This window comes from Phodopus roborovskii, unplaced genomic scaffold (assembly GCF_943737965.1).
Source record: "Phodopus roborovskii unplaced genomic scaffold, PHOROB, whole genome shotgun sequence".
NCBI lineage: Eukaryota > Metazoa > Chordata > Mammalia > Rodentia > Cricetidae > Phodopus > Phodopus roborovskii.
Window position 1 is genome coordinate 31452526 of NW_026126433.1, and position 25036 is coordinate 31477561.

Consider the following 25036-nt stretch of genomic DNA (forward strand, 5'->3'; position numbering starts at 1 on the left):
TGCAAAGAATTTTATCAAAATGATAGTTTAATAAGTCATGGTTCTTATACTTCTGCTTACTAATGGGGTGACTTATATTGATGACTTTTTAAAATATGTGTATTTACTATCATTGAAAAATTCACCTGAATGAGTTTTTAATACATTGAGATTTAGTTAACTCTGACATTTTACATCTGCAATCATAAAGTTGGCCTATCCATTTTTACTGTTTATATCTCCATGTTTCACCAACTTCATGAAAAACTGGTCAGCATTCAGTACTGTAGACAGTATTTTCTGTTTTGTGTCCTACCTGATCCCCCATGGCTGCAGGAGCAGGCAGGATAGAACACTCACATCCTCACAGTATTACTATTGTTATCTGAGGCAGGGTCTCACTATGTATCACTGTGTATTCTGACTATCCTGAAACTCACTATGTAGACAAGGCAGACCTCAAACACAGATCTACCTGACTCTGCCTCCCAAATGCTGGGATTAAAGGCATGTACTATCACACTTAGCTCCTACTCTTTCCATTTGTAGTATTACCTTCGAGAAGAACAATGTCAAATGACTTTGTTCTGTAGATGACTGAAGCTTTCTATCTGGTACCTTTTAGAATATTTTTTCTTTGTGTGTGTGTGTGCGCGCGCACACGTGTGTATGTGTGTGTGTGTGTGTGTGTGTGTGTGTGTGTGTGTGTGTGTGTGTGGTGGGAGAGGACATGCGTAATAGTGATCATGTAGATGGACATATACATCTCTGCATGTAGAGGTCAGAAGTCAGCATCAAGTATCATCTTTGATTACTCCCCCACCTTATGATGTGAGACTGCCAGTTTGGCTGGAAAGGCCATGAGCGCCAGGGACCTCACTGGCGCTCCCTCTGGAGTGCTCAGATTGCAGACAGAAAAGCATGGTTGCTAGGTCCCTATGCTGGTGTGGCAAGTACTTGCCCTACTGAGGCATCTCCCCAGCCCCATATTTTTCTGTCTTGTTGACAGTCTAACAGTTCATTCTATCTTAGAGTCCATTTATCTTTTTATCTCCAGTTTGACGTTCAATTAGGCTTTTAAATCAACAGCATTTTATCTGGACTTCTTACACATTTGTCTTTCTTATTCATTTAAGCATTTCCTCCTTTTTTTTTTTTTTTCCAGGGCTTCTGTTAATTAGATGTTAGAATCTTCTAATTTTCTTCCTCTTTATTCTTTCATCTTATCTTCTTAAAGAGGTTCTCAGCCATACATTTCAATTGATTGCTCATACTTTAACTTTATCTAAATCCCTCATCCTTTCAATTGCATTGTTATTTTAAACCTTAATATCCAAGTTTAATATTTCTGATGGGTTTTAATTTCTTAGTTTTTCTTCATGATGTTGGAATTGTTCCTTACCCCTTTAAATACTGTTAACTTATCTAATTAAACTGTTGTTCTAAAAAACTGAACTAGATAATTAATGTCATATCTATTGTGATCTTCCTTCCAGAGTAGTCTTCTTCCTGAAAGTTCATACTCCCTTGGGTTATCAGACCCTCCTTCTGGTAATGTATGTATGTGGTCAAGAAAGACCAAATGCAGAACAAACTGCCCAGCAATGAGTTCTCTTGTGGCAACACAGAGAATAGATTTCAAAACTATCATCCAACCTATGCTATCCCTTTTAGTACTGTTTTGTCTAGCTGTTTATTTTAATAGGAATATTCCTGGCCTTGCTCAGCAAACAGAGAAATTTATTTGATTTTACCTCTTCTGTTTCCTTAAAGGGATTGTATAAAACTGAGGAGAGTTCATTTTCTAATTCTCAGTCTGCTCTCACTAGTAAAGCCACCTCAGCCTGGAGAGTTTTTATAATGTGAGATTTTTTTTTAAATTTATTATTTTACATGTCAATCCCAGTTCCCTCTCCCTCCCTCCTCCCTTCCTCTGTCCATCCCTCCTTCCCTCCTTCCCTTCCTTTTACCCTCTCTGCCCTCTCACATGCACCCTAACCACCCTCCCCTCCCATCCCCCCACCCCAATTCCATATGTAGGGGAATGCCATCCAGTTGGGGTGGAGTTAATAGGCCCCCAGACTGATAGCTGAGCCAGCATGGGACTGACTCAGGCCCCCCTGAATATGGGTCTCAGCCAGAAGGACTGAGCAGTCTAAGGGACCTCAGACGTGGAGCCAGGATGTATCCCTGGTGCACAAAAGGACCTTGCAAACACATCCCCCATGGAGGGATAACTGCCTTAATCTACAGACAGGAAAGAAGCCCTAGTCCCTACTTCACATGACCTGTCAGATCTAATGTGAGATTTTTTAACTACAAAATAAGCTTTGAAGAAGAGTTGTCATATCCTACATATATTATTGTATTTCACTTTGAGGGACCTCTAGGAAATGGTGGTGTTCAAGGAATGGTCCCTTTCATCTAAGTTGCTTAACTTATTTACTTAGAGTTGTTGCACTAGTGAACAGAACAAGGTTATGTGGCCACCCTTTGGGGAGGTAGTGAGTCTTATTGAGAAGTACTACTATTTACCGTAGCTTATAAGAGGACCTCATAAGTGCTCTAGAGAGAGCTTATACATCACCAGTCACAGGATTTGATTTGGCCCATTTTAAATTGTATTATCACAAATGTTTTCAGAAAATCTAATTTTGTGTCCTTTTTCATTATCATAGGGATGGATGTTAGCTCTCACTAGGTAGCCACATGTTGTCAGGCTTTGTGCTAAGGACAAAGTAGAGAATAATATGTCAGATAACTATCCCTATGATTTTTTTAATAATAAAAGGAGATTTAGCTGGGCAATGGTGGCATATGCCTTTACCCCAGCACTTGGTAGGTAGAGGCAAGTGGTTCTTTGTAAGTTGGAGACCAGCCTGATCTACAAGAGCTAGTTCCAGGACAGGCAAAAAAAGAAAAAAATAAAAAAGAAAAAAAGGTATTTGAGAGTTGTTACATTGGCTTCTATGATAATAATCTGGGTAGTTCAGCATTGGCTATATCACAGTAGGGACATTGAGACTTTACAAAATTTTTACTCAAAGGGTGGAGGCATCAGAAAAATACACTCCCACCTCCAAAAGGAAACTTATTAAGTAATGCTACCATCTGCTAAGATAAAGAGTAGGGCATCTCTTGCCTTCAATAGAAGATCCCTCTCCTTACACAGCATGAATCAGTTACTAGTATCACACCCATCCAACCCAGTGCTTATTACATCTGTTAGATAACTCTTCTGTTTTCCAAATGTTCCATGCTTCCCCACATGACTAAAATACCCTTTTCTGCAAGTTTGTGAGTAATCTGTCAGCTCCTAAAGTAAGAAAGCTGTCTGATTAGCACTTGTCAAATTCCACTTCATTCTATTGCATCACTTCTTGGCCCCTGTTCATCAGCCCCCAGTTTCACTGCATACCTGCTATGATGCCCTTCTATCCTCTGTTTGTCTCTGTCTCAGAGCACTGAGAACTTCAGATTACATTTGTTTATTTCTCCCACAAAACCATGAACCAACTGAAAGATGTCTTCTCTCCTCCTGAAATTACCCATCACTTAACCTGGTATTTAGAAATCAAGAGCCACTTTCCACATGTTGGTTAAGTGAATAACAACACAACAAGGCAGTAAATTTTAAGATTATCTGAGAAAGATGAACTGACAGATTAAGATCCTATGAGCTGATTGACAGCTAGTCTCTGTCCATAGACTCAGGCTGGACCCCAGAGTTTTATCAGTTACTTTGCAAATATGAGTTCTTAATGTTAACATGATGGATGATTCAGTGAAAAAACATAGTTTGTTCTGCATTTACTAAAAAACCTGCTGTAGCTACTCTCAGAGGAACACTGTGATGCGACTGCTTTGGTTCTGTTACTGAGTTGATCAGATTGATGCCAGGCGGAGGCTCTCTAGAGCTATTATGCTGAGTCCATCAGAGTAGACAGCAGGCAGAGGCTTTCTAGAGATATTATACTGAGTCCATCAAAGAAGAGAGCAGGCAGAGGCCCTCTAAATCTATTAAATCTGACCATTTTAAAGATTGTGTGTGCCCAAGGACATAAAACAAGTGAGGGCTGGAAATGGATAGAGAAGGCCCTTCTGTTCCAACTGCCCTGTGGGTTGTAAAGATAGCTGCTCTTGATTCCACATGCGGCCTCTGGTGCCCAGCACAAACCAATTTCAGATCAATCCTTCCAGCGAATACCCTGGGCCTGTAGATGTCACGTTCACATCTTGAAGTACTTAAGCAGGAGACATTTCAGTGTACTGATCATCTGGCATTGCTTTCTAACTTGGTAATCATTGTACTCTGTGATTTAAGAAAAATGCCAACTTATTTAACCTGGCTTAAGTTACTGCACCAAAAGGAAGAAGAACCTCTTAGGTTATGCACTTGGTCGGGAAAAGTATTAGGATGATCAATTTCAGCATTAAAGGTAGATCTCTTATTAGATGGCGTCCAGAGAGCTGAGGATGCCTGTGATCAGCCCTGATAATCCTCTAAAACATATGAGGTCCAGCTTGGGCACATAACCCAACAGGTCAATCAGAACATGGGAGAAATTTTGTAATCGTTAGCTGAGCCAAAGTCCAGTACCTCCAAAGCAGCAGGGTGAAATGATAAAGGCCAGGTCACAAGGTTTAAACTCAAGGTGTAATAGCCCCTCTCAACAATACTCAACTTTATATGGAAAAACAAAAGACCCAAGATAGCCAAAACAACCCTGTATAATAAAGGAACTTCAGGGGGCATCACCATCCCTGCCTTCAGGCTCTACTATAGAGCTATAGTCCTGAAAACAGCTTGGTACTGGCACAAAAATAGACAGACCAATGGAATCGAATAGAAAATCCTGGTGCTGGCATAACTGGATGCTGGCATGTAGAAGACTGCAGATAGATTCGTATCTATTGCCATGCAAAAAACTTAAGTCCAAATGGATCAAAGACCTCAATGTAAATCTCTTAGAAAAGAAAGTGGGAGGTACTCTTGAACAAATTGGTGCAGGAGAATACTTCCTGAACATAACACCAGTAGCACAGACACTGAGATCAACAATTAATAAATGGGACCTCCTAAAATTGAAAAGCTTCTGTAAGACAAAGGCCACAGTCAACAAGACAAAATGGCAGCCCACAGAATGGGAAAGATCTTTACCAAGCCCACATCTGACAGAGGGATGATTTCCATACAAAGAACTCAAGAAACTAGCTATCAAAACACCAAATACTCCAATTAAAAAGTGGGGGACAGAACTAAATAGAGAATTATCAATTGAGGAATCTAAAATGGCTGAAAGACACTTAAAAAGTGCTCAACATCCTTAGTCATCAGGGAAATACAAATCAAAACAACTCTGAGATACCATCTTACTACCGTCAGATGGCTAAATTCAAAACCATCAATGACAGTTTATGCTAAAGAGGATGTGGAGAAAGGGGTATACTCCTCCACTGTTGGTGGGAGTGTAAACTCATACAGCCACTTTGGAAATTATTATGGTAGTTCCTCAGGAAAATGGGAATCATCAGTCTACCTCAAGAGCCAGTAATTCCACTCTTAGGCATATACCCAAATGATGCACATTCACACAACAAGGACATCTGTTTAACTATGTTCATAGCAGCATTATCTGTAATAGCCCGATGCTGGAAGCAACCTAAATGCCCCTCAACTGAAGAATGGATGGAGAAAATGTAGTACATTTACACAATGGAGTACTACTCACCGGAAAAAAAACAAAACAAGAGGAGGGGAGAGGTGAGCATGACAGAGCAGGAAAACTGAGTCAGGAGAAGAATAGAGGAGAGTAAGAAAAGAGATACCTTAATAGAGGGAGCCATGATAGGTTTTTAAGAGAAAGCTGGCACTAAGAAAAAATGTCCAGAGATCTACAAGGATGACCCCAACTAACAATCTAAGCAATAGTGGAGAGGCTACCTTAAATGTCATCCTAGTGCCTTCATCCAGTAGCTAATGGAAGCAGAAGCAAACGCCCATAGCTAAACACTGAGCCGTACTCTTGAAATCCAGTTGCAGACAGGGAGGAGTGGTGAGCAAAGGGGTCAAAACCAGGCTGACCTGAACAAAGGGGAAGCTCATGGACTTCACTCTGATAGCTTGGAAACTAGCATAGGACCAACCCAGATTCCCTGAATGTGGGTGTTAGTTGGAAGGACTGAACAGTCTATGGGGCCTCTGGTAGTGGATCAGTATTTATCCCTAGTATAGGAATAGACTTTGGGAGTCCATTCCACATAGATGGATACTCCCTCAGCCTAGACACATGGGAGAGGGCCTAGGCCCTGCTCCAAATGATATGACAGACTTTGAAGACTCCTCATGGGGAGCAAAAAGAGGATGGGGTGGGAGAAATGGGATTGATATGTAAAACAAGCTTGTTTCAAATTTGAATAAAAAATTATTTTAAAAAAACCCTTCACCTTGGTAACAACCCCCCCAAAAAAGGAAAGAAATATCCCCTCTCCTCCCCATCCCACCCAAACTGAAAGTTGGAGTGCACAGGGCATGGTTACCAAGGAAGAAAGAACATCAGAAGAAAAGGGAAAAAGAGAAAGGGGGAGACAGAGAGATGTGTGTGAGAGAGGAGGGAAAGAAAATTAATTCTGAGCTATCCACACAGTCATATGATCTATGCAGGGAGGGCTAGCCTAGAGGCCTCCAAGGCATTGTCTCACTTACCATTTCCACCTTTTGGCTTCTGAGAACAGAAACATGTAAACTACTCACAGCTCAATCGGAACCCTTTGGTAAGACACTGACCTCAGAGCCTACCTGCCTGCCTGACACTGTGATGCAGAGAGCAGGGATGGAACACAGGGATCTGAATGATAATGAAGTCCATGACTTGAAAGCTCAGCAAGCCTCTGCTCTCTCTTATGAGATTAAAGGGACTAGGTTGATCGAGAACTAGTGAATCTGACAAACTTGGAATGCTGTCAAGGCTGGAGCAGGATGGAAAAAGCCTTCGTGTCCCATCTTCTCCTAGTTCCCAGGGAAGGAAAATCCCAGGTTGCTGCTTCTGATCTTCTATAAAAGCGAAATGCTTCTTGATTGCCTTTCCACCAATGCCATACACTAAATTACAGTAAATCGAATCTATTAACAACCAGATGGCCTTGTAATTTGTCAAGAGTAAGGCAAGTGTACTCAATGACTGTGCATCAGCCTCCCACACACATGGACAGTCCCTCCACCTGCCAGCTTTCTATAGGAATTCAGAAGGAGGGGCATATGGTCCTTCCTCTCCCAAGGATCATCTGAGACCTTTATCCCATCCATCTTTGGCACGCCTTAGACACTTACTCTTTCAGCTGATATTATTCTTACCCCTTCCAACTTTAAAAATAAGTGAATGTCTCTTTTATGACAGATACTTAGATATTTAAAATTCCCCTTCCCCAGAGCAAGCCATCCTAATTTATTATGTATGCCTACATTAGGTCTCACTTTAGAAGAATTAAGAATGGATTTGATACCCTTAAAAGTATAACAAATTGTAGTCATTATCAACGAAGGAAAAGGAACTTAACGTAAATTGCTTACTTCTCTAGTATCAAGGTGGGTTTGGTTTTAAATGTGTATTTTAATGAGTTGCTGTGCTAAAGCCTGGGGAATAAATTTTTGTGGGGAACCCATGGAGGACTGAGAAATAGAGCTCTGTCTAAGGAGCTCTTCCTGTGGGAGAAATAGTGCATATAGCAGCAGTGAGCTGGAGCCCAGGAACATTATATGCTGATCAGAGAGGAGAGCCACAAGCAGTGAGGGAGGAGGAGAGGGTAAGTAGACATGCTGGTTGCTCTAGAGACCAGGGTCAAGAATAGCCTAGCTGACTGGAAATAAGGCCAGTGTTCCCAAAGCAATACAGAGAGGGGACAGAAGCCACTCATGGCTGTCCCTTGCAATGAAACTAACCTTCAGGGATAGGTAAGATAGGAGCTGTCAGGAGGTCTAGGACATACTGTAGGTAAAAGTCAATAGCTCTTCTGCAATGACTATAGGAGTCGGTTTAGAAGGGAACACATTTAATTGGGACAGAGTGCTATCTGAGGTAACTATCACCAGGAGTATTTTGTACTTACATATTAAATGCAAAACTCAGTTACATTATACAGATGAAGGTCCTCAACAAACTGGAGCATAGGTTATATTTCTTTTCAAACTGGAGCATAGGTTATATTTCTTCTTTTTAAGGTTTGCTTTTTAAAGATTTCATAGTTTTATTTGTGTGTGTGTGTGTGTGTGTGTGTGTGTGTGTGTGTGTGTAGCACATATGTGCAGGTACCCACAAAGACCAGAAGAGGCTGTCAGATACCCTGGGTCTAGAATTGCAGGCAGTTGTAAGCCATCTGATGTGAGTGCTGGGAACCAAACTTGGGTCCTGCAAAAGAGCAGCAGATGCTCTTAAACACGAAATCATCTTTCCATCCATGGATATATGTCTTGTTTTAATAGATCTTACAGTACACTTGACTTCTGCTCTAAAATTTTGTATCAAGACTCCTGAATAAACCAATCATGTAATCTTTCTGAGCAGTTTTCCTTCTCAGTTAAAATAAGCCTCAGATCTATATCAACCTGCCTTCCTCTAAAGCTTCTCATAAGAATTAAATAGAAATACAAACACACTTTGCAAAGAATGTTTTTATATAAACATATCACCAATCCTTGGTGTGACTATTCTTGAATTGTCTTGTTCCACCAGACCACTTTTGCAAACCTGTGGTAGCAATCTGGAGTATGGTCCTCAGAATTAATATATCTCTGGGTCAGGTGGCTGGATCGAGGCTGGGGGACTTGCATGAAGACCAATAGCTTTTTCCTAATACAGAATGCGTTATACATAACCTGTGATGGGGATTCTCTGCCTAAACAGTCCCCTGTCCTGCCTTTCCAAGTGGTGGGGTGTCAAACCTGTGGTGTGTGAGTAACACCACCAGGAGGCGCTGTGTTAGTCAACACCTGCTGTCTTGCCTCAACCTCTCTGTCTATCTCAGTTCCACACAGAAACATAGAGTTCTATCGTATGACCATATTCTTCATAGACCCAGAAGCCCGCATTTGCAGAGCCCACCAACCACCACTGCTCACATGGCAGCCTGTGCCTTTAACTTGCCCTTTCAACAGAATCCCCCTAGTACTGTTCGCATCTTGCCTGATATGCAAAACTTATCTCAGAGAAAAGTGCTTCAGGATTTCAGCTTCTCTCCCAGCTAATTAGGTATTGTTTTACAGATTGGGCTGTTCCCTCTGAAAGATGAGCTGCAATTTACTTCCCCTGCCCTCTCCTTAAATTTAAACTGAACTGTAAAACATGGCCGTTTGATTGTTTGGTACAATCAAGAGATTGCTTTGTGCAGGGAATAGACATTCATCTCTATGCTGACACTGAGCTTATTGGGACTTCCTTAATGGCTGTCATGTGGATAACAAAGACTTTGTTCAGATGCCTTTTGTCTTTTTGAAAGGTGGTCCCTACAATGATCCATTGGCCCATCTCTACACAAGCGTCAATGGCATTAACTCATTTCCATGCTGCAAGGGGGAAGTCTTTATTACTCCCATTTTACTGATGAGTCAAGCAAAGTGCTAGGCAGAGAATCCAGATCACGAACTCAGCCTTCAGTCCTCAGAGTCAATAAGTTCACCATGAGTTTAGGTTTCATATCCACTCATTGAATCTCACACCCACACATCATGAACTACACTTATGATGAAGCACCAACCACAAGCCTCTTTAGCACATCCTCTCACCCAAAGGTTCTTGTGCATAATGGCAGAAGGAATCATTTCTAAAAATTGCTTTGGGGCTGATAAGATGGCCAGCAAGGAAAAGGCATTTGCTGCTCAAGGTTAGCAAACTGAGGTCCATCCCCTGGACCCAATGGTGGGAACAAACAATTGGCTTGCTGAAGTTGTCCTCTGATTCCAAATAGATGCTGGTGTCTGAATGCATCCATATTGTGTGCATGCATTCTCTCTCTCTCTCTCTCTCTCTCTCTCTCTCTCACACACACACACACACACACACACACACACACTATAAAATTTTTAATTGCTTTTCTTCTGTAGGAGGCCGAGTGTTCTCTCATCCTCAAGACTGTGCTCAGCATTTGATGAATGGAGATACTCTGAGTGGCGTTTACACCATCTTCCTCAATGGCGAGCTAAGCCACAAGTTACAAGTATACTGTGACATGACCACGGATGGGGGCGGCTGGATTGTAAGTACATATTGTAGGCACATGTTCCCAGGCTTCTAATCTACCTGACTGAGTACCTGTGGATTACAACGTCACCATCCTTTGGACTGTCCTTTTATCTAACCCCCCTTCATTTGGATCTTGGTCTCTTCACTGCCTTCAAGGTCCATTCACAAGCAGAGAAAGAACCATATTTTTTAAGTTTCATTTTGTTGCTATGATAAACACATTTTGTTGCTATGACCAAAAGCAACACGGGGAGAAAAGTGTTTGCTTGGCTTACACTTTCAGGTCATAGTCCATCATTGAGGGATGTCAGGGCTGGAAATCAAACAGAAACTAAAACAGAAGGCATGAAGAAATGATACTTACTGGCTCGTTGGCCTATGCTAAACTAGATTTCTTATATATCCCAGTACTATAGTGAGCTGGGTCCTCCCACTTGAGTCAAGACAACTCTTTGTAGATATGGCCACATGCTAATCTGACAGAGACAATTCTTAGTTTGAGGTTTTCTCTTCCAAGATGACTCTGTGTTAGATCAAGTTGACAAGAAAAATCAAGCAGAATACACATGAAGGATGCAATGACCTGGCCTTGCTTTGGGCTCTTTCTGCAAGCACAGTGAATGCAAGGGGTTGCTGGGAGTGAGGCACATGGCTCCTGCTTGCCAAGGGCTGGAGCTAAAATGAACAGGAGATGGCCACCTTTACAAAGCACTTGAGCTTTCCCTGGTGAGGCAGTTAGTTTTGGGTGCAGAATGTGGATGGCCTTCCAGTTACAAGAACTGCTTGTGTCCTCATCATCCTATTCTGAATCCTAAGTTCTTCCCTAGAGCTATCATAGCCTTCAGGGAGCAACAGTGGTTGGGTGAAAGACATTACTTGCTGACACCACCTTCTTTCATACATGATAGGCTAGTACAGAGCAGAAGAAATAGGGCAGCCTGGAGGTGCTAGCCACTGTCCACTTGAGCAAGTACCTGAAGCTGGCCCTAAACTGAGCAGCAGGGGTTGAATCAGTAAGGCTGGAAACAGCCCCGCCCACCCCCTCCTGTACACACCCTTCTTCACACAGCTCAGATACAGCACTGAAGCGTCAATGCTCCAAAACAGGAAGCTTTTGAAGAGTTAAATGTTGACTGCACTCATAATACTCTAGGGAGACATTTTCTTTTCTGTTTCTGACATATTTGTGGTTCCTTCTTAAAGCATAATTGGAAATTGAAGCCAAGGCTGATGTATTGGAGGTTAAATGAAATTAGCACTTAAACAGCTTGGAAAGTGAATGATATGCAATTGCTTTGCCTGCAATAAGATGATGACAGTGACTAGATGATTTGAAGTTGGCCCCAGTCTTTTGGTGAGAAATACTTTCTACTACTCTCTGTGGTGCAAAGAGATTAATTTGAGAATCAAGCCCATTTCCCCTGACTATTTGGAGCTTGATATGTATCCTGAATCTTTTCTATATCACAGGGGTACAAATTAGTGTCGATATCACACCCCCAGCCTATATGTCAGAGGCATCAGCACTTCAAGAAAGGGGCTCTAAGCAACCCTTGCAAAATCTGCCATGAAACTATTAAGCTCACTTCTAAAATGGTCCCAGTGCTAGCCAATACAGAACCCAGTCATATGGAGCATCTTCTCTCTTTCTCTTCACAGGTATTCCAGAGGCGGCAGAATGGCCAAACTGATTTTTTCCGGAAATGGGCTGATTATCGTGTTGGGTTTGGGAATCTGGAGGACGAGTTTTGGCTAGGTAACATCCACTTTGTTTTCCCTGCACAGGCTGCCCAGGGTTTCTGTCCACCTCTCTCCTTTCTGTGTCTGCCTGGGACTGTCAAAAATCTGTGTCCATTGAGAAGTTGACAGCTTGTGAATTGCTTTTGTGCCTCTTGCTCCGTTTGGCTCCGCTATTGATCTGTTTTTATCTGACTGTGGTGTTTTCCTCTTTGCTCTGTCTCTTCCCATCCTCATTAATAGTCTTTTATGCTGATGGATCTTGACATGAGGAAAGTATAAAGGCAGAAATCTGCCTGGTAGGGAACAGGGCAGAGGAAGCAATGGGCAGGCTGGCCCTGTCTCGGAAGGGAAGCAACCAGCTAGCCAGCCTGCAGGTCCAGAGAGAAATGAGACTCTGCTGGGTTCCTGGGAGAGTGTTATTATCTGACTTGGGAGGGAAAGGAGAAAAGCGAGAGTGACATTAGAGGTGATTTCCTGGAGGTCTGACACAGCAGGAAGTTTAGATGGAGGTTTAGGTGGGTACAGGAAGATAAACACACTCAAGCCAGACTGATGGTGCTGATGCTGGCTCTTAAAGCAGTCAGAGTGTGAGTGCCCACATCTCTCTGTGTGATTTTCCTAATGGCTGATAAGGGGAGGCAGAGAGAGAAAGGCAAGTAAATGATAATGTTAGATACTTGTATTCTTTACTCTCCCATTCCTGCCACGTTCTTCTTCAAGCCTCACCATCTTCCCTTGGGTGGCAAAGTTGTCTACATGGCCCTAGAATGAGCTTCCCCATAGCCTGAATCTGAGGTAAAGCCTTACAGTGACTCCCGTCAACACCAGTAAAGGTGCAACACTTCCTACTCTCCTTTTGGCTCCTTCTCTCCACCACCGAGCACCTCACCTGTCTTCCATCCCACTTCCCCAGCACCCACCTTTAAAACTGCACAACCACGGAAGTTTCTTCTGCAAGAAACACACCTTCGATCAATTGTCCCTTCCTCACCTTGGTGTCTTCCTACTTATATCTAAAGGCCAAGTTAAGTACCTCCTCCTCAGTAGAAAGCCATACTGTTTTTTTTTTTTTTTCCCCATTGCCTATGGGATAATTGGCCATGTTTCACTATGGCTTGAATCATGGTATTTCACTTCATCTGTTTAGGCTATATTGAATGCTTCCTGGGGGCTAGGTTCCCACCATTCAGCTTTAAACATCACTACCTAAGAGTTCCTGAGATACATGCCCCTCAAGTGTAGATATCAATTAATGGTAAGAATTTACTGAGTATCTGTTAGATAGCCAAATCTATGTTTGCTAATATAGGAAATAAAAATGTATGAAAAGAACCATATAAATACACCAAGAGAATTCAAACAAGCAGAAAAATGTGCTTTGATTTAAAACATTTTCAAACAGCTTGGGTGAGAGTCAGTAATACACATGAATCAATATAGACATAAGTAGTCAAGACTCATGGCTACAGAAACCTAAGCCACCATGTACCCGCTTCACAGTTTCTATCATTTCTGTGAAACATGTGGACTATTCAGCACTTAAATGTTCTATATATCATTTTCTATTTAATTAAATATATGTTTTAAAGAAGCTTTATCCATTGCCAAAATGGAAAGCTGGCTGTTTGTGTGCCATAAATAAAAGGATGCCTCAAAAGTAAAAGTATCATTTAAAAATGAAAAGCGAAAAGAAAGCAATATTAATATGATTAAATGACAGTTACATGCAGGAACATCAAGTCTATTGCTGCTCCTGTTGAGTAATGATCAGAGAATGTTCCATGTTCAGCCAACCATGAAATACTAGGATAAAACCATGACTGAGAGTTAAGATTAGGGTCAAGGTTTGGGTCTCAATTCCATCTTTTAAGAAAAGCAGAACTGGAATGTGCAACTATCTCTGTTTGGTCAAGGTTATTTAGTCCCTTGTTCCCACATATGTCTCATATCACCAGAGATGCCCTTTTACACTCCAGACTGATGAACTCCTGACAAACAGCCCCAGGTATCAGAGACTGAAAGAACAGGAGAACAGGAAAGAGGAGGGGATGGGAAGAGAGAGAGTAGGAACCCTCTTAAAGCATGCAAACTGGGGACAGAGAAGAAACCCCCCAAGCAGATGAAAAGGAACAAGCCAGAGACGTAAGAAAATGTGATCAAGCAGTATAAGGAGTATGGTTTTTCCTCCCGCCACTTGGTCTTGTCCCGCCGCCATGCCTGGTCCTGCTGCAGCCAGTCCCAATTAACACACCGAGACTCAGGGAGAGGCGGCTGGTGATTTCTGCCTTCTCCAGACTCTCCATCTTGACTCCTCCTTACTACTTCCTCTTTCCTCCTTGTCTCCTAGTCCCTCCTATCTCCTTTTCTATTGGCCAACAGTGCTTTATTCATTAACCAGTATGAGAAACATATTCAGAATGACATCTCCCATCATCTCCTCTTTTCTGTCTAATTAAAAGGAAGGGCTTTAACCTTAACAAAGCAAAATATATAACACAACAGTTATCAAGTAAGAATCACAGTTAACAATATTTAGTCCATTAACATTTAGCAAGATTAAAAGAAACTATTCTAGCATCTATCCTATATTTGTAAGTATAAAGTCCTATATGTAACTTACCTTTAAGCTTAACTAAGGAAAACTATAACCATAACTATCTGTCTTCAACTCCTTCAAAGACCACAGAAGGATAGTATATAAACTCTAGAAATGACAGAGACATCTTGCCTGGTCAGTCACCAGAAGTTCTTGTGTAATCTTCCATCTTCAGCCCATAGGTCATAGTATGTCTGGCAGACTCTTCAGCAAAGTAGGAAAGTTTAAACTGTCTTCTTGTATTGGCAGTTTGTCAGTCATTTTTCTCTGTGTCCTGCAGACTGTCTGGCAGACTCTTCCATGAAGCAGGAACTCTGCAGCAATGTCTGTCTTGAATCAGCAGTCACTTTTCTGTAGGTCCTGCATGTCCAGTTTATACAGCATAAAGTCAAACACTTCAATATGGCTACTCTTGCCATATTGAAAGCAAACTCCATAACACGTTTCTTCAAGGTCCATCATCCTTTCTGAGGCAGGTGGCATTGCCAGGAGCCATTATATCTCACTGTCAAGAAAAACCCTAAGCCATTTTAAATGCCATATTCTGTAGGTCTTTGAAAGGTTTGAAGAATTCCTATCCATCTGAAATACATCTCTATATATCTAGAAAACCTAACTCACATAGCTATAAGTTTTTACTATTATAGGTAACTATCTAAAATCTGTACTAAATTATACATTACATTTTTAAATGAGCTATATAAACACAATACCTAAACAAAAGGAGAATATACACATCACAAAATTGACCTTAAATTGTATCAATAAATGAAAATCCATTCCAAAACAAAGTATTCATTTCTATACCATAATCCCCTTTTTACCTTTAAAAAGAATATTGGTTGTGATCATTAACCATTTATAACCAAGCCCATTTAAATGAAAACAAACATTTATAAACAATATTTGAGAATATTGGCGTCGTTCTTTCCAAACTACTTCCTGCTGATAGGGGGCGCTGTCATGGGGGAATCCTAAGAAGATGAAGAAATCCTGGCTGTAGTCTGCAAGGCTGCTTTGTTCAAGCTGCTTTGAATGTTGGATCACCAGAAATTCTGTTTCAGGGGGTCTGGCTTGATCAAACCATATTAGTCTGGAAGGAATCCACAGCTTTTCATTTTTTGTGGAAACAAAAATAGAAATCCTTTTCCCTAGTAACTTGTCCTTGAACTTAAATTTTGGAGTCAAAGCATTTTAAAAATATATAAATTGAATTAATCCAGCAGTATTTCCTTTAACAGTTGTTTCTTCAGCAGTCAAACAATATAAAGACAATATAATGCCATACAGTATACAGATTCTTTTTGAGCGTTTCATTTTTACATGGCTTTATTATTACTCTTTCTCCTTTTATTTTTTAATTTTTTGAGACAGGGTTTCACTGTGTAACTCTTATCTGTCTTGGAATTCACTCTGCATTCCAGGCTTATTTTGCAAAAACAGATCTGCTTGCCTCTGTCTCCCAAGTGCTGGGATTAAAGGCGTGTGCCACCACACCCATCAGTTCTGTCTTTTTAAAGCCATTTTTTTTCTCCCAAGCCTACGTATATTTTAAAACACACTGTAAACCTTTAGAGAATCTGTCTTTACTGTAAATCTTTATCTTTTTCTGGCCACTAGTCTTTTATCTGGTAAACAACAACATTGCTGAAATGAAAGTCATAGCTGTGTCAGCCGCGGTTTACCAAAGATGGTGGCAACTATTGTACAGCCAGCACTGAGAGCTGTGGTCACTGCCTTGGTCTGCATGCTGCCAGCTTGGAGATGTGGTCACTGCCATTGCCATCTCTCATACACACCAATAAATAGTTAGCAGAGTTATTTAAAAGCCATACAGTTTTTTGCCGCTTATGCTGAGTCGGGAAATTTCCCTTAAAGGAGCAGCACAACCTGCTTGTCTCTTGCAAGAAAAAAAAATGCTGCTACCAAGAAACCTTACTTGTTTCTATTCTTTTGTTTCTAAAACCCTTTAAGCTTTTGTTAAATTTTAAGTGGAAGTTCTTATTAGCCACGTGGGCGCCATTTGTAAGGAGTAGGGTTTTTTCCTCCCACCGCTGGTCTGGTCCCGCCGCCACACCAGCCCCAAATAATGCACAGAGATTCTTTATAGATATATTGCTGTTGGCCAGTTACTTGTTTCTTATTGGCTAGCTCTGTCTTAATTATTAACCCATTTCTATGTATTTCCACGTGGTCTTACTGAGAGCGGAGGAACGACAGTTCTGCTTTGCAGACTGACTGAGAAGCATGTTATAGAACTCAAATACTGGAAAGAGAAATCTTAATATAAGGTAAATGAGGAGTATTAGTTAGTTGTCCCCACTGCTGCAGCAAAGTAACGGGGGGGGGGGGCACTTAAAGAAAGGAGGGTATATTTTGTCTCCTAGGTGGAGGACACAGGCCATCATGGCATCAGGCCTGATGTGGAAACAGGAGGCAGAGGGTCACATTGCATCTGGAATAGAGAGAGATAGACACACAGAGAGAGACAGAGAGGGAGAGACTCCACACTTGAACTCACTGCTCTTTCTCCTTTTCATTCAGTCCAGGCTCCCATCCCAGTTGCTTACGCAGCCCACATTCAGGGTGGGTCTTCCTGCCACAATTATTCTAATCTACATAGTCTAGATAGTCAAACAGATCCAGAGGTTTATGTCTAAACATGCTTCTAAATCCTGTCGAGGTGACTATGAAGATTAACCACTATCTGAGGGTTTGTTAACAGAGACTTGAGGCTATGTAATTAAGCAACAATTCTCTATGGCCAGTAACCCTAAGGCCTCACAGCTTGTATTCAAAGTCAGGTTATCTAGAGCCAGATCCTAAAATAGGGATTTTTGTTCAAGTTATCTACTGGGGTGAGTTCTTATTCAAGTGAGTTATTGAGTTGAATTACCCAAGAAGAGGACTGAAAGAACCAGAAGAGATTCAGGAAAATCCTAACATGGTGCATTGATTGAAGACTTCATTTAGATGGAGTCCAAGAGGTGCTCTGGCTCATGAATTACTCCTCTGAGTTGGTTCCCATTGGGCAAGGAGGCTGCTAGCCTTCTGTATCCTCCACTTCAGATATTGACCAGTCTGCTCCAAGGTATGAGGAGAAGGGAGAAGTAACTCATTTAGTCAGGGGAAATTAACTATCAAAGAGGCAGCTGTGAGTCACCAGCAGCCAACATGTCTAGCAGCTAAGGGTTGGGTTCCCCAGCAGAGAAAGAGCATCCTGGAACATCACCTGCAAACAGCACAACTACACAAGTCAAGGTCAGGCTGTGGGTCAGCAGCTGCACAAACAACATTTGAAAGCTTTCTGCTTGCAATCAAGACAAAGCTTTAAATCATAAGAAGCAGCTAAAGGAACCAAAGACCTGGGCCCATGGTCACTCACTTCACCCTCTGAACTCCCTCCCACAAATGGAGAGAGGTTTAAGTCATCTCTAAATTTCTTTATACCTATACCACTTTTTATTTCTAAGATAGATAGCTGATATCACATCAAATTGAAAGGATACAACTTCACTGGGCACATAGAAATCTGGAAGGCTCAGGGTCCGCAACAACATAAGGTCAATAGTTCAAAGTTTAGGTAGATAGTCAAAATCAGAGAGAATGCATGTGATAAAATATCACCAAGGGCATCTAGGCTCTGCCTGAACTCTGACTTACAGTGTTTTGTACCGTATAAGAGTTTCTTGGCCCAAGGCCTGAGATGCTGAGAGGGCAAGTGAGTGGGAATTTACAAAGAACACTGAAGGGGCAGCCGTACTTAGATAAACCTGTAGCATATGGATGACACAAAAAAGAAATGGATCCAGGATGCAAATAGTAAGAGTGGTGCTCCCCAACTTACATTAGGGAATTATACCCTATTAAGCACATCTTCACTGAAAACAATTGATAAGCTGAAAGGGTGTTTAATACATTAACCTACAAAACAACACAGGCTAGCTACAAGGTGTTCTGCAGAGTGTAGCTGTTTGCCCTTGTGTTCACATGACTGACTGGCAGCTCTGCTCAGAGCTGATGTCCAACCTAAGGAGAGAGTATAGCATAGTCTATCACTAGCCTAGAGAAAGACTCAAATGCAACGTGCAGTTTCTAACAAATGCAGATGCTTTTAATATCATCATAAGATGGAAAATTCTTAAGTTCAATTATCATAAACCCAGGACTCCCCATTTCTCTGACCTGTCTCTGGGGGTGCCCAGGAACCCTGAACAGAAGGGAAGGGAGGCTGCTAGGAAACCTTATTGTGTTTGGGTATCTTGGATTCTCTAACCACAGGCTTCTACTGGTTGCTTGCTACAACTCAAACCAAAAGAGTCACACCTGTTCAAGACTTCTTGAGCTTTTGATACCATAATTTGACATAGAAGATTTTGGGGAACAAAACCAAGAATCTTGGACTTTGGGGCTTGACAGTTACTAGGTCAAGACTAGATGTTGTCTGAGGTTGCACTCCTCAGAAGACCTGGGGTGACTTCCTCATGAGAAGACAGAGTCTTCAGGGTCTCTTTGAAAACAGCCTGAGAAGGACAGAGGGCAGAACAATGTGTATGACCAATGCTTTCTCCATAGCATGTGTTTCCCTCCCATTGCCAAAGTTGCTGGGACAAGACTCAGTACACTGTCCGTTCTTCTCCACAGGGCTAGACAACATCCACAGGATAACAGCCCAGGGCCGCTATGAGCTGCGTGTTGATATGCGGGATGGACAGGAGGCAGCCTTTGCCTACTATGACAAGTTTGCTGTAGAAGACAGCAGAAGCCTATACAAGCTCCGCATAGGAGGCTACAATGGCACTGCAGGTACCTATGGGCCCCTTGCTGACCCCATGGGCAGTGCATGTGTGTTTCAGTTCTAAGTTGCAGAGGAAGTAGAACTCATTAAGTTTGTAAACAATGAAGGAGACAGACAGCTGGTCCGATTCCTCCTACCTGGAATCATTTTTTTGGGACTTTAGTTTTATAATAAAAAAAATAATAGTGATATCTGTCCCACTTTACAGAATAGCCAGAAAAATTACAATGTCTATGAGGTTTACCTGAAAAGAATGTAATATGAGAGCAAAGGATTGCTTGTCTTATCTAGATTAACCCATGTGCTCCCATTTAAAGAGGGCAGAACTATTTTTTCATCTTAGCAGACAGCTCCTTGCATTGGTAGCTACAGAAAATTACCCCTGAACTAATGAAACAATTCAGATTCCCCATTCTTTGAGATGTTCCTGATTTTAGGGTTCCTATTGCTACAATGAAGCACCATGATCAAAGAGGAAGTTGAGAAGGAAAGGGTTTCTTTGGCTTATACTTCTGGATCATTGCCCATCATTGGAGGAAGGCAGAATGGGAAATCAAGCAGGGCTAAGAACCTGAGGGCAGGGGCTAATGCAGAGGCCATGGGGGTGAATTGCATACTGGCTTGCCTCTCCTGGCTGGCTCAGCCTGATTTCTTATAGAACCCAGGACCACCAGCCCAAGAATGGCTCCACCCGTCAGGGGCTTGGCCCTCCCTATTGAGAAAATGCTTTACAGCTGGGTCTCATGGAAGCTCAACTGAGGCTCCTTCCTCTCTGATGACCCTAGCTTGTGTCAAGTTGACACACAAACCAGCCAGTACAGTCCCCCTCACCCAAACATTAGCAGTCATCATAGCACCCCAAGATGAAGCAAGGAGATTGCTTAAATGTCTCTTTGTTCTCCCAAGTGAACTGTATACCATGTTGGGTTTCCAATATTGATTTTTATGACATTTTTTACCAAGCAAAACAACTATCTGTTTCAGTTCTATGTATTCACAGTTCCATGAGAACACATCACCCGAGCTATCCCTTAGCCTTTGCTTAATGTGCTCCATTACAGTACATTTCATGAAGCTGTTGTACCAGGTATGCTACTGTTTGGTACATGGAATTATTGGACATTTCATTTCTCTAATTTTAGAGCTAAATGTTGGTGTTTAATTTTAGCAGCATTTCCTATGACTCTTGGAATTAAAATGAACATCAAGGTGTTAACCTTCCAATTACTGCATCTGCTCCATTATTTCCTTTTCTCAGCCAGGTATTGTTATTCTAAAGTGAAGACACACTTACCTTTGCTATTGTTCACAGCTGAGTCATTCACAGTGGCAATCAGAGAAGCCTGAAGAGCCCCAACAAAAGGCCCAATTTGCCACACTTTGAGCATAAAACAGCCATTGAAATGGACATTGAACAAGATGTCAGACTAAATCATTTCAAAAACTAAATGGATACTACTCACTCCCTAGAATTAGAATTGTGCCTACAGAGAAGCCTTTCATGTTTCTCCTATGGGAAGAGAAACACGCCATCTACCTCAGTCTCCCCTCATCCCTCCTCTTCATCTTTCTCTCTGCAATCCCATATGTTGTCTATCTACCGTGGACCTAGTCCAGGAAACCTCTTTCCCAGCCCAGACACTCTGCTGCACCTCACAGAGGGCAAAACTGTTCAACTGTATACCTCTCTCCTGTGCCAGAGGCCAGTGCTTCCTGAAGCTTGGAAGGTCATTCATAGAAATTCATGATGATTCATCTGTCACCTTATATATCCAGTTTCTAGGCAACTGCACACAGTTCAGATTGGGAGAGAAAACCAGGGCATTTGTAACAGTTCCCAGTTGCTCTGGCTCTTACTTCTTCTGGCCTCACTGGTAACCCCAGGGCCTCCAGTCCAAGTACAGTCCTTCTCCTACTCCCCATTTCTGAAGACCTTCAACCTCCAAGACTATCTAAGCAGAGATTCAAACTGAGACTTCCAAACTGTGTCATCAGTCAGGGCAGAGCAACTCTTACTGTCCTGGTTTGGGGGACTCTGTAAGGTTATCACCTAGTTTAAAACAGCAAACACTGGGAAGTAGCTCTTTGCACAGTAAATGGCACTCTTAGATTTTAAAGATCCTTCGTCTACAATCCAGACACATATCCTTAACCTGTCTATTTGTCTGAAATCACTACCAGAGAACATTTTGTGGGCAAGAACTCACAGAAGGACTAGCTTCTGTGTACAGGGTAAGCTTGATGGGTTACTACCTTGGGCCAGCCATATGGTTAGAAGGATCAAGAATTGAGTGGTGGTAGGGATGCATACCTATAATTACAGCATCTGAAAGACTGAGATGGACAGATTGAGCATTGAGGCTAGCCTGGGCTATATAGTTAGATGAAGTAAGAGAGGGAGGCAATGGGGTTAGAAAAGCGGGAGGAGGGTAAAGGGGAAGACAGATGGAGGGGAAGAAAGAGGCAGAGAGAGGAAAAGAGAAAGATTAACTCTGGAAAGTTTTGACACTGCAGGAGAAATTAGTCTTTACATGGAGAAAGGCCTTGTTATGTTATGGCATAATGAGATTTGGGTTTTAGAACAATCTCTAGGACAGTTTGCCCCAAGCAGGATAAAGTATACCTGAGTGAAGAACAGACAGACCAAGTGGTAGCTGCTGTATTAATCCTGATGGGAGATAACAGGAGTCCTCACTATTGTCTGAGCTATGAGAAAGGCATGAATCTGAACAGTGGCTCCAGAGAAAAAATCAGGACTTAGTTCATGTCTTGAATATATGAGGTAGATGTATGAGGCATAAATGAAGAGGGAGGATGCAAAGACCAAGGGGACCACATCTGAAACAATTAGTTGGCAACATCACAGTAGAAACCAGAGAGAACTGTTAGGAGGATAATGAGGATATATTCTAGTTTGCAGGAGGTGAGATGATAGGAACATGAGCAGACACTACCTAGTCAGTGAATCAATGGTTCAGGAATAAGTTGCTGGAGAGTACAATTGAACCAATCATTTTAAGGTAATTGATATGAGTATGACCTGGGATAAAGGAGGGAAGATGATATTTAGGAAGGGAAAAGAAGACATCTTTCTTGCCTTTTTCAAGCAGGAATAGATAACAAAAAGTGTTTCTGTTGGTGGGATGGACTCTGGATGAGGTGCAACACCTAAATCCTTCAATATTACACATGAGAATAGTTTGTAGCATGTTGCCTTGGGGACTTTCCACTGAGGTGAAGGCTTCCCTTTAAGACTGACTGGCCAGATTCCACAGATGTGGAGAAGGAGGTGTTGAGTGGATAGCAGGAGCATGACTTGAAAGCCATAGAGTCAGAACTTAAAGCAAAGATACCTTGTTTCTTGTAGATTGGAACTCTGGCTGCTATTGTTCCTCTTCATAGGCAGAACCAAGTTCTCAGTGTGGGGTATTGGGCGCAGTTTGATCAGGGCCAGCAAGCACAAAGGAAAACAAGGAGGAACTTACACAGTGAAGATCCTGAATGATCCAAGTCACTGTCGTGGTTCCTTGCTGTCTCCAAAGGACATAATAGGAACATGACTGTTCTGTGTCCCAGAAAAGCCTAGGAGAAATAGACAAAGGTGTTACAGTAGTGCTATGTGGGCAAAGTTCCCAGCAAAATCTCAGCAGTGAAAAAGTGGATTAGTAAGGGAAACATGGACACCCCCCTACCCTACCGCCCCATGAGGTAATGTGGAAGGAAAGTTCAGCACAGCATGTTTCAGCTCAGAAGGAGCAAAAGAGGTAAGCCAGGTTTCCATGTGGAAGCCAGATGTCCACAACAAATGGGACAGCCTCCTGATGCTTTTGTTTGGATTTTCTCTTTTGCAGGAGACTCCCTCAGCTATCACCAGGGACGCCCTTTCTCCACAGAGGACAGAGACAATGATGTTGCAGTCACTAACTGTGCCATGTCATACAAGGGTGCTTGGTGGTATAAGAACTGCCACCGGACCAACCTCAACGGGAAGTACGGGGAGTCCAGGCACAGTCAGGTAAGCCATGTTTCTGGCTGTGGTCAAAGTGGTCCAGAGCAAAGAACCAATTTAAAAAGAAGTACCCTAAGGCTGAGAAAAGACCCTGTAAAACCCTCTTTGTAGAAAGAGCTCATCACTTCATCATAGGCTTCATGGCACTCTGAGAAGGGGTCCCAAAAGAAAGATCAGAATCCTAAGTAATCTGGGCAGGTACCTCCCCAAGAGATTGCTGGTCCATCATCTGGATTAAATGACAAAGAAACAGTAGAATATAGTCATGGAAGCCCCCTTAGTTCTTGGCAAACCCCAGAGACTGTTCACCCCAGGTGGAAACCACCCAAGTCTCTGCATCACAAATGAGCTGTCCATAATTACACTCTCCTAAATGTTTCCAGCCAGCTGGGAGTTTGACACTCAACCCAATCCCCTAGTACAAGAAACTCCTAAGGCAAAAACATAAAACTGGCAATAAGAAATGACCCACAACTTGGCTTCTATATAAGACCCAAGCCTGTGTAAGGGGAAGCTGGAAGGAGACCCAGCTCTTTCTCACATTGGGAACTCTGCCATAAGCTGTTTGTTGACTGAGAAGAGCCAGTCATTCTCCCCTTCTCAAGCGTGGGGAAAGGGGCACCTGACATGTTCATCTTTCTCACACTCAGGGCATCAACTGGTACCACTGGAAAGGCCATGAATTCTCCATCCCCTTTGTAGAAATGAAGATGAGGCCCTACAACCACCGTCTCACAGCCGGAAGGAAACGGCGAGCCTTGAAATTCTGAGCACTGGGCAGCCAACCACCAGCCAGACGATCTTTTCTGTCGCTTGTTTGTATTTTATAATATGAGACAAGGGGGGAGGGATATCAGTAACATGCTTCACAACATATTCAGACTATCTGAAGGAAGAAGGGATCAGTTAGGTACCATCTGCTCATAGTTTCTGCTGCCTTGGAGCCTGACCCTTGGGCTACACGGTCCCCGCTAATCAGTCCTCCCTAATCATCCCCTTTCTCAGAGGAGGAAAACTGGGGGATTTAAAATACAATTCAAAACCAGGCCATGAAGTACAGAGTGTTATGGCAACAGGCACACACACCTACTTTCTATACCCTCTCTTCTGAGACACCTTCCAACTTCTAAGTAATAGTGAACTGGCCACAGCTCATCATGGCCAGCTAACCACACCAGCCAAGAGAAGTGTGGCCAGGCTCCTCTTAAGAGGAAAGATGCCTAGTACACCCTAACACAACAGCCTAAGTTCATTGAAATGAGCTAAAGATCCCCACATTCTGACACTTAACTCTGAGGAGGAGTTAACTCTTTTCCAGCCCCAACACTCTCCTAGTTCTACCCCTGATCCTATACCCTACAAATCCAACCATTGTTTAGAACTCCAGTTTCCAAAAGCTGTCTGCCTCCAGCCCTGGGTTATAAAATAGCTATTCCCCCTGGATGTCATAAGCCAATGTCTTTGGTGGAGAGACTGGAGAGGGTTTTTGTTTTTAGCATGTTTGCATCAGGCACTGAGAAGGGACAGGAGTAGAAATCAGGGCACTATCAAGGAGTCTGTAAGTCCTACTGTAATTCAACTTGCTTAGAGCTGCCTTTTTTTTTTTTTTTTTTTTTTTTTCATTTCTGATCAGATTTACCTTTGATTCCTTCCCTATTTCCCTGTTGTCCAAGTTGAAG

General features: G+C 42.3%; 1 protein-coding gene across 1 annotated transcript in view; it reads left to right on the forward strand.

The window, feature by feature from the left end:
• The window catches only part of Tnr (tenascin R), a 78312-nt gene extending 53744 nt beyond the window's left edge, over nt 1-24568 (forward strand). The window contains exons 17-21 of the mRNA XM_051186064.1: nt 10076-10227; nt 11874-11970; nt 19195-19356; nt 23200-23363; nt 24008-24568. Coding sequence (XP_051042021.1) covers nt 10076-10227; nt 11874-11970; nt 19195-19356; nt 23200-23363; nt 24008-24127 — 695 coding nt within the window. The 3' untranslated portion in view covers nt 24128-24568. The remainder of the gene's footprint in view (nt 1-10075; nt 10228-11873; nt 11971-19194; nt 19357-23199; nt 23364-24007) is intronic.
• Nucleotides 24569-25036: the final 468 nt, after the last annotated feature.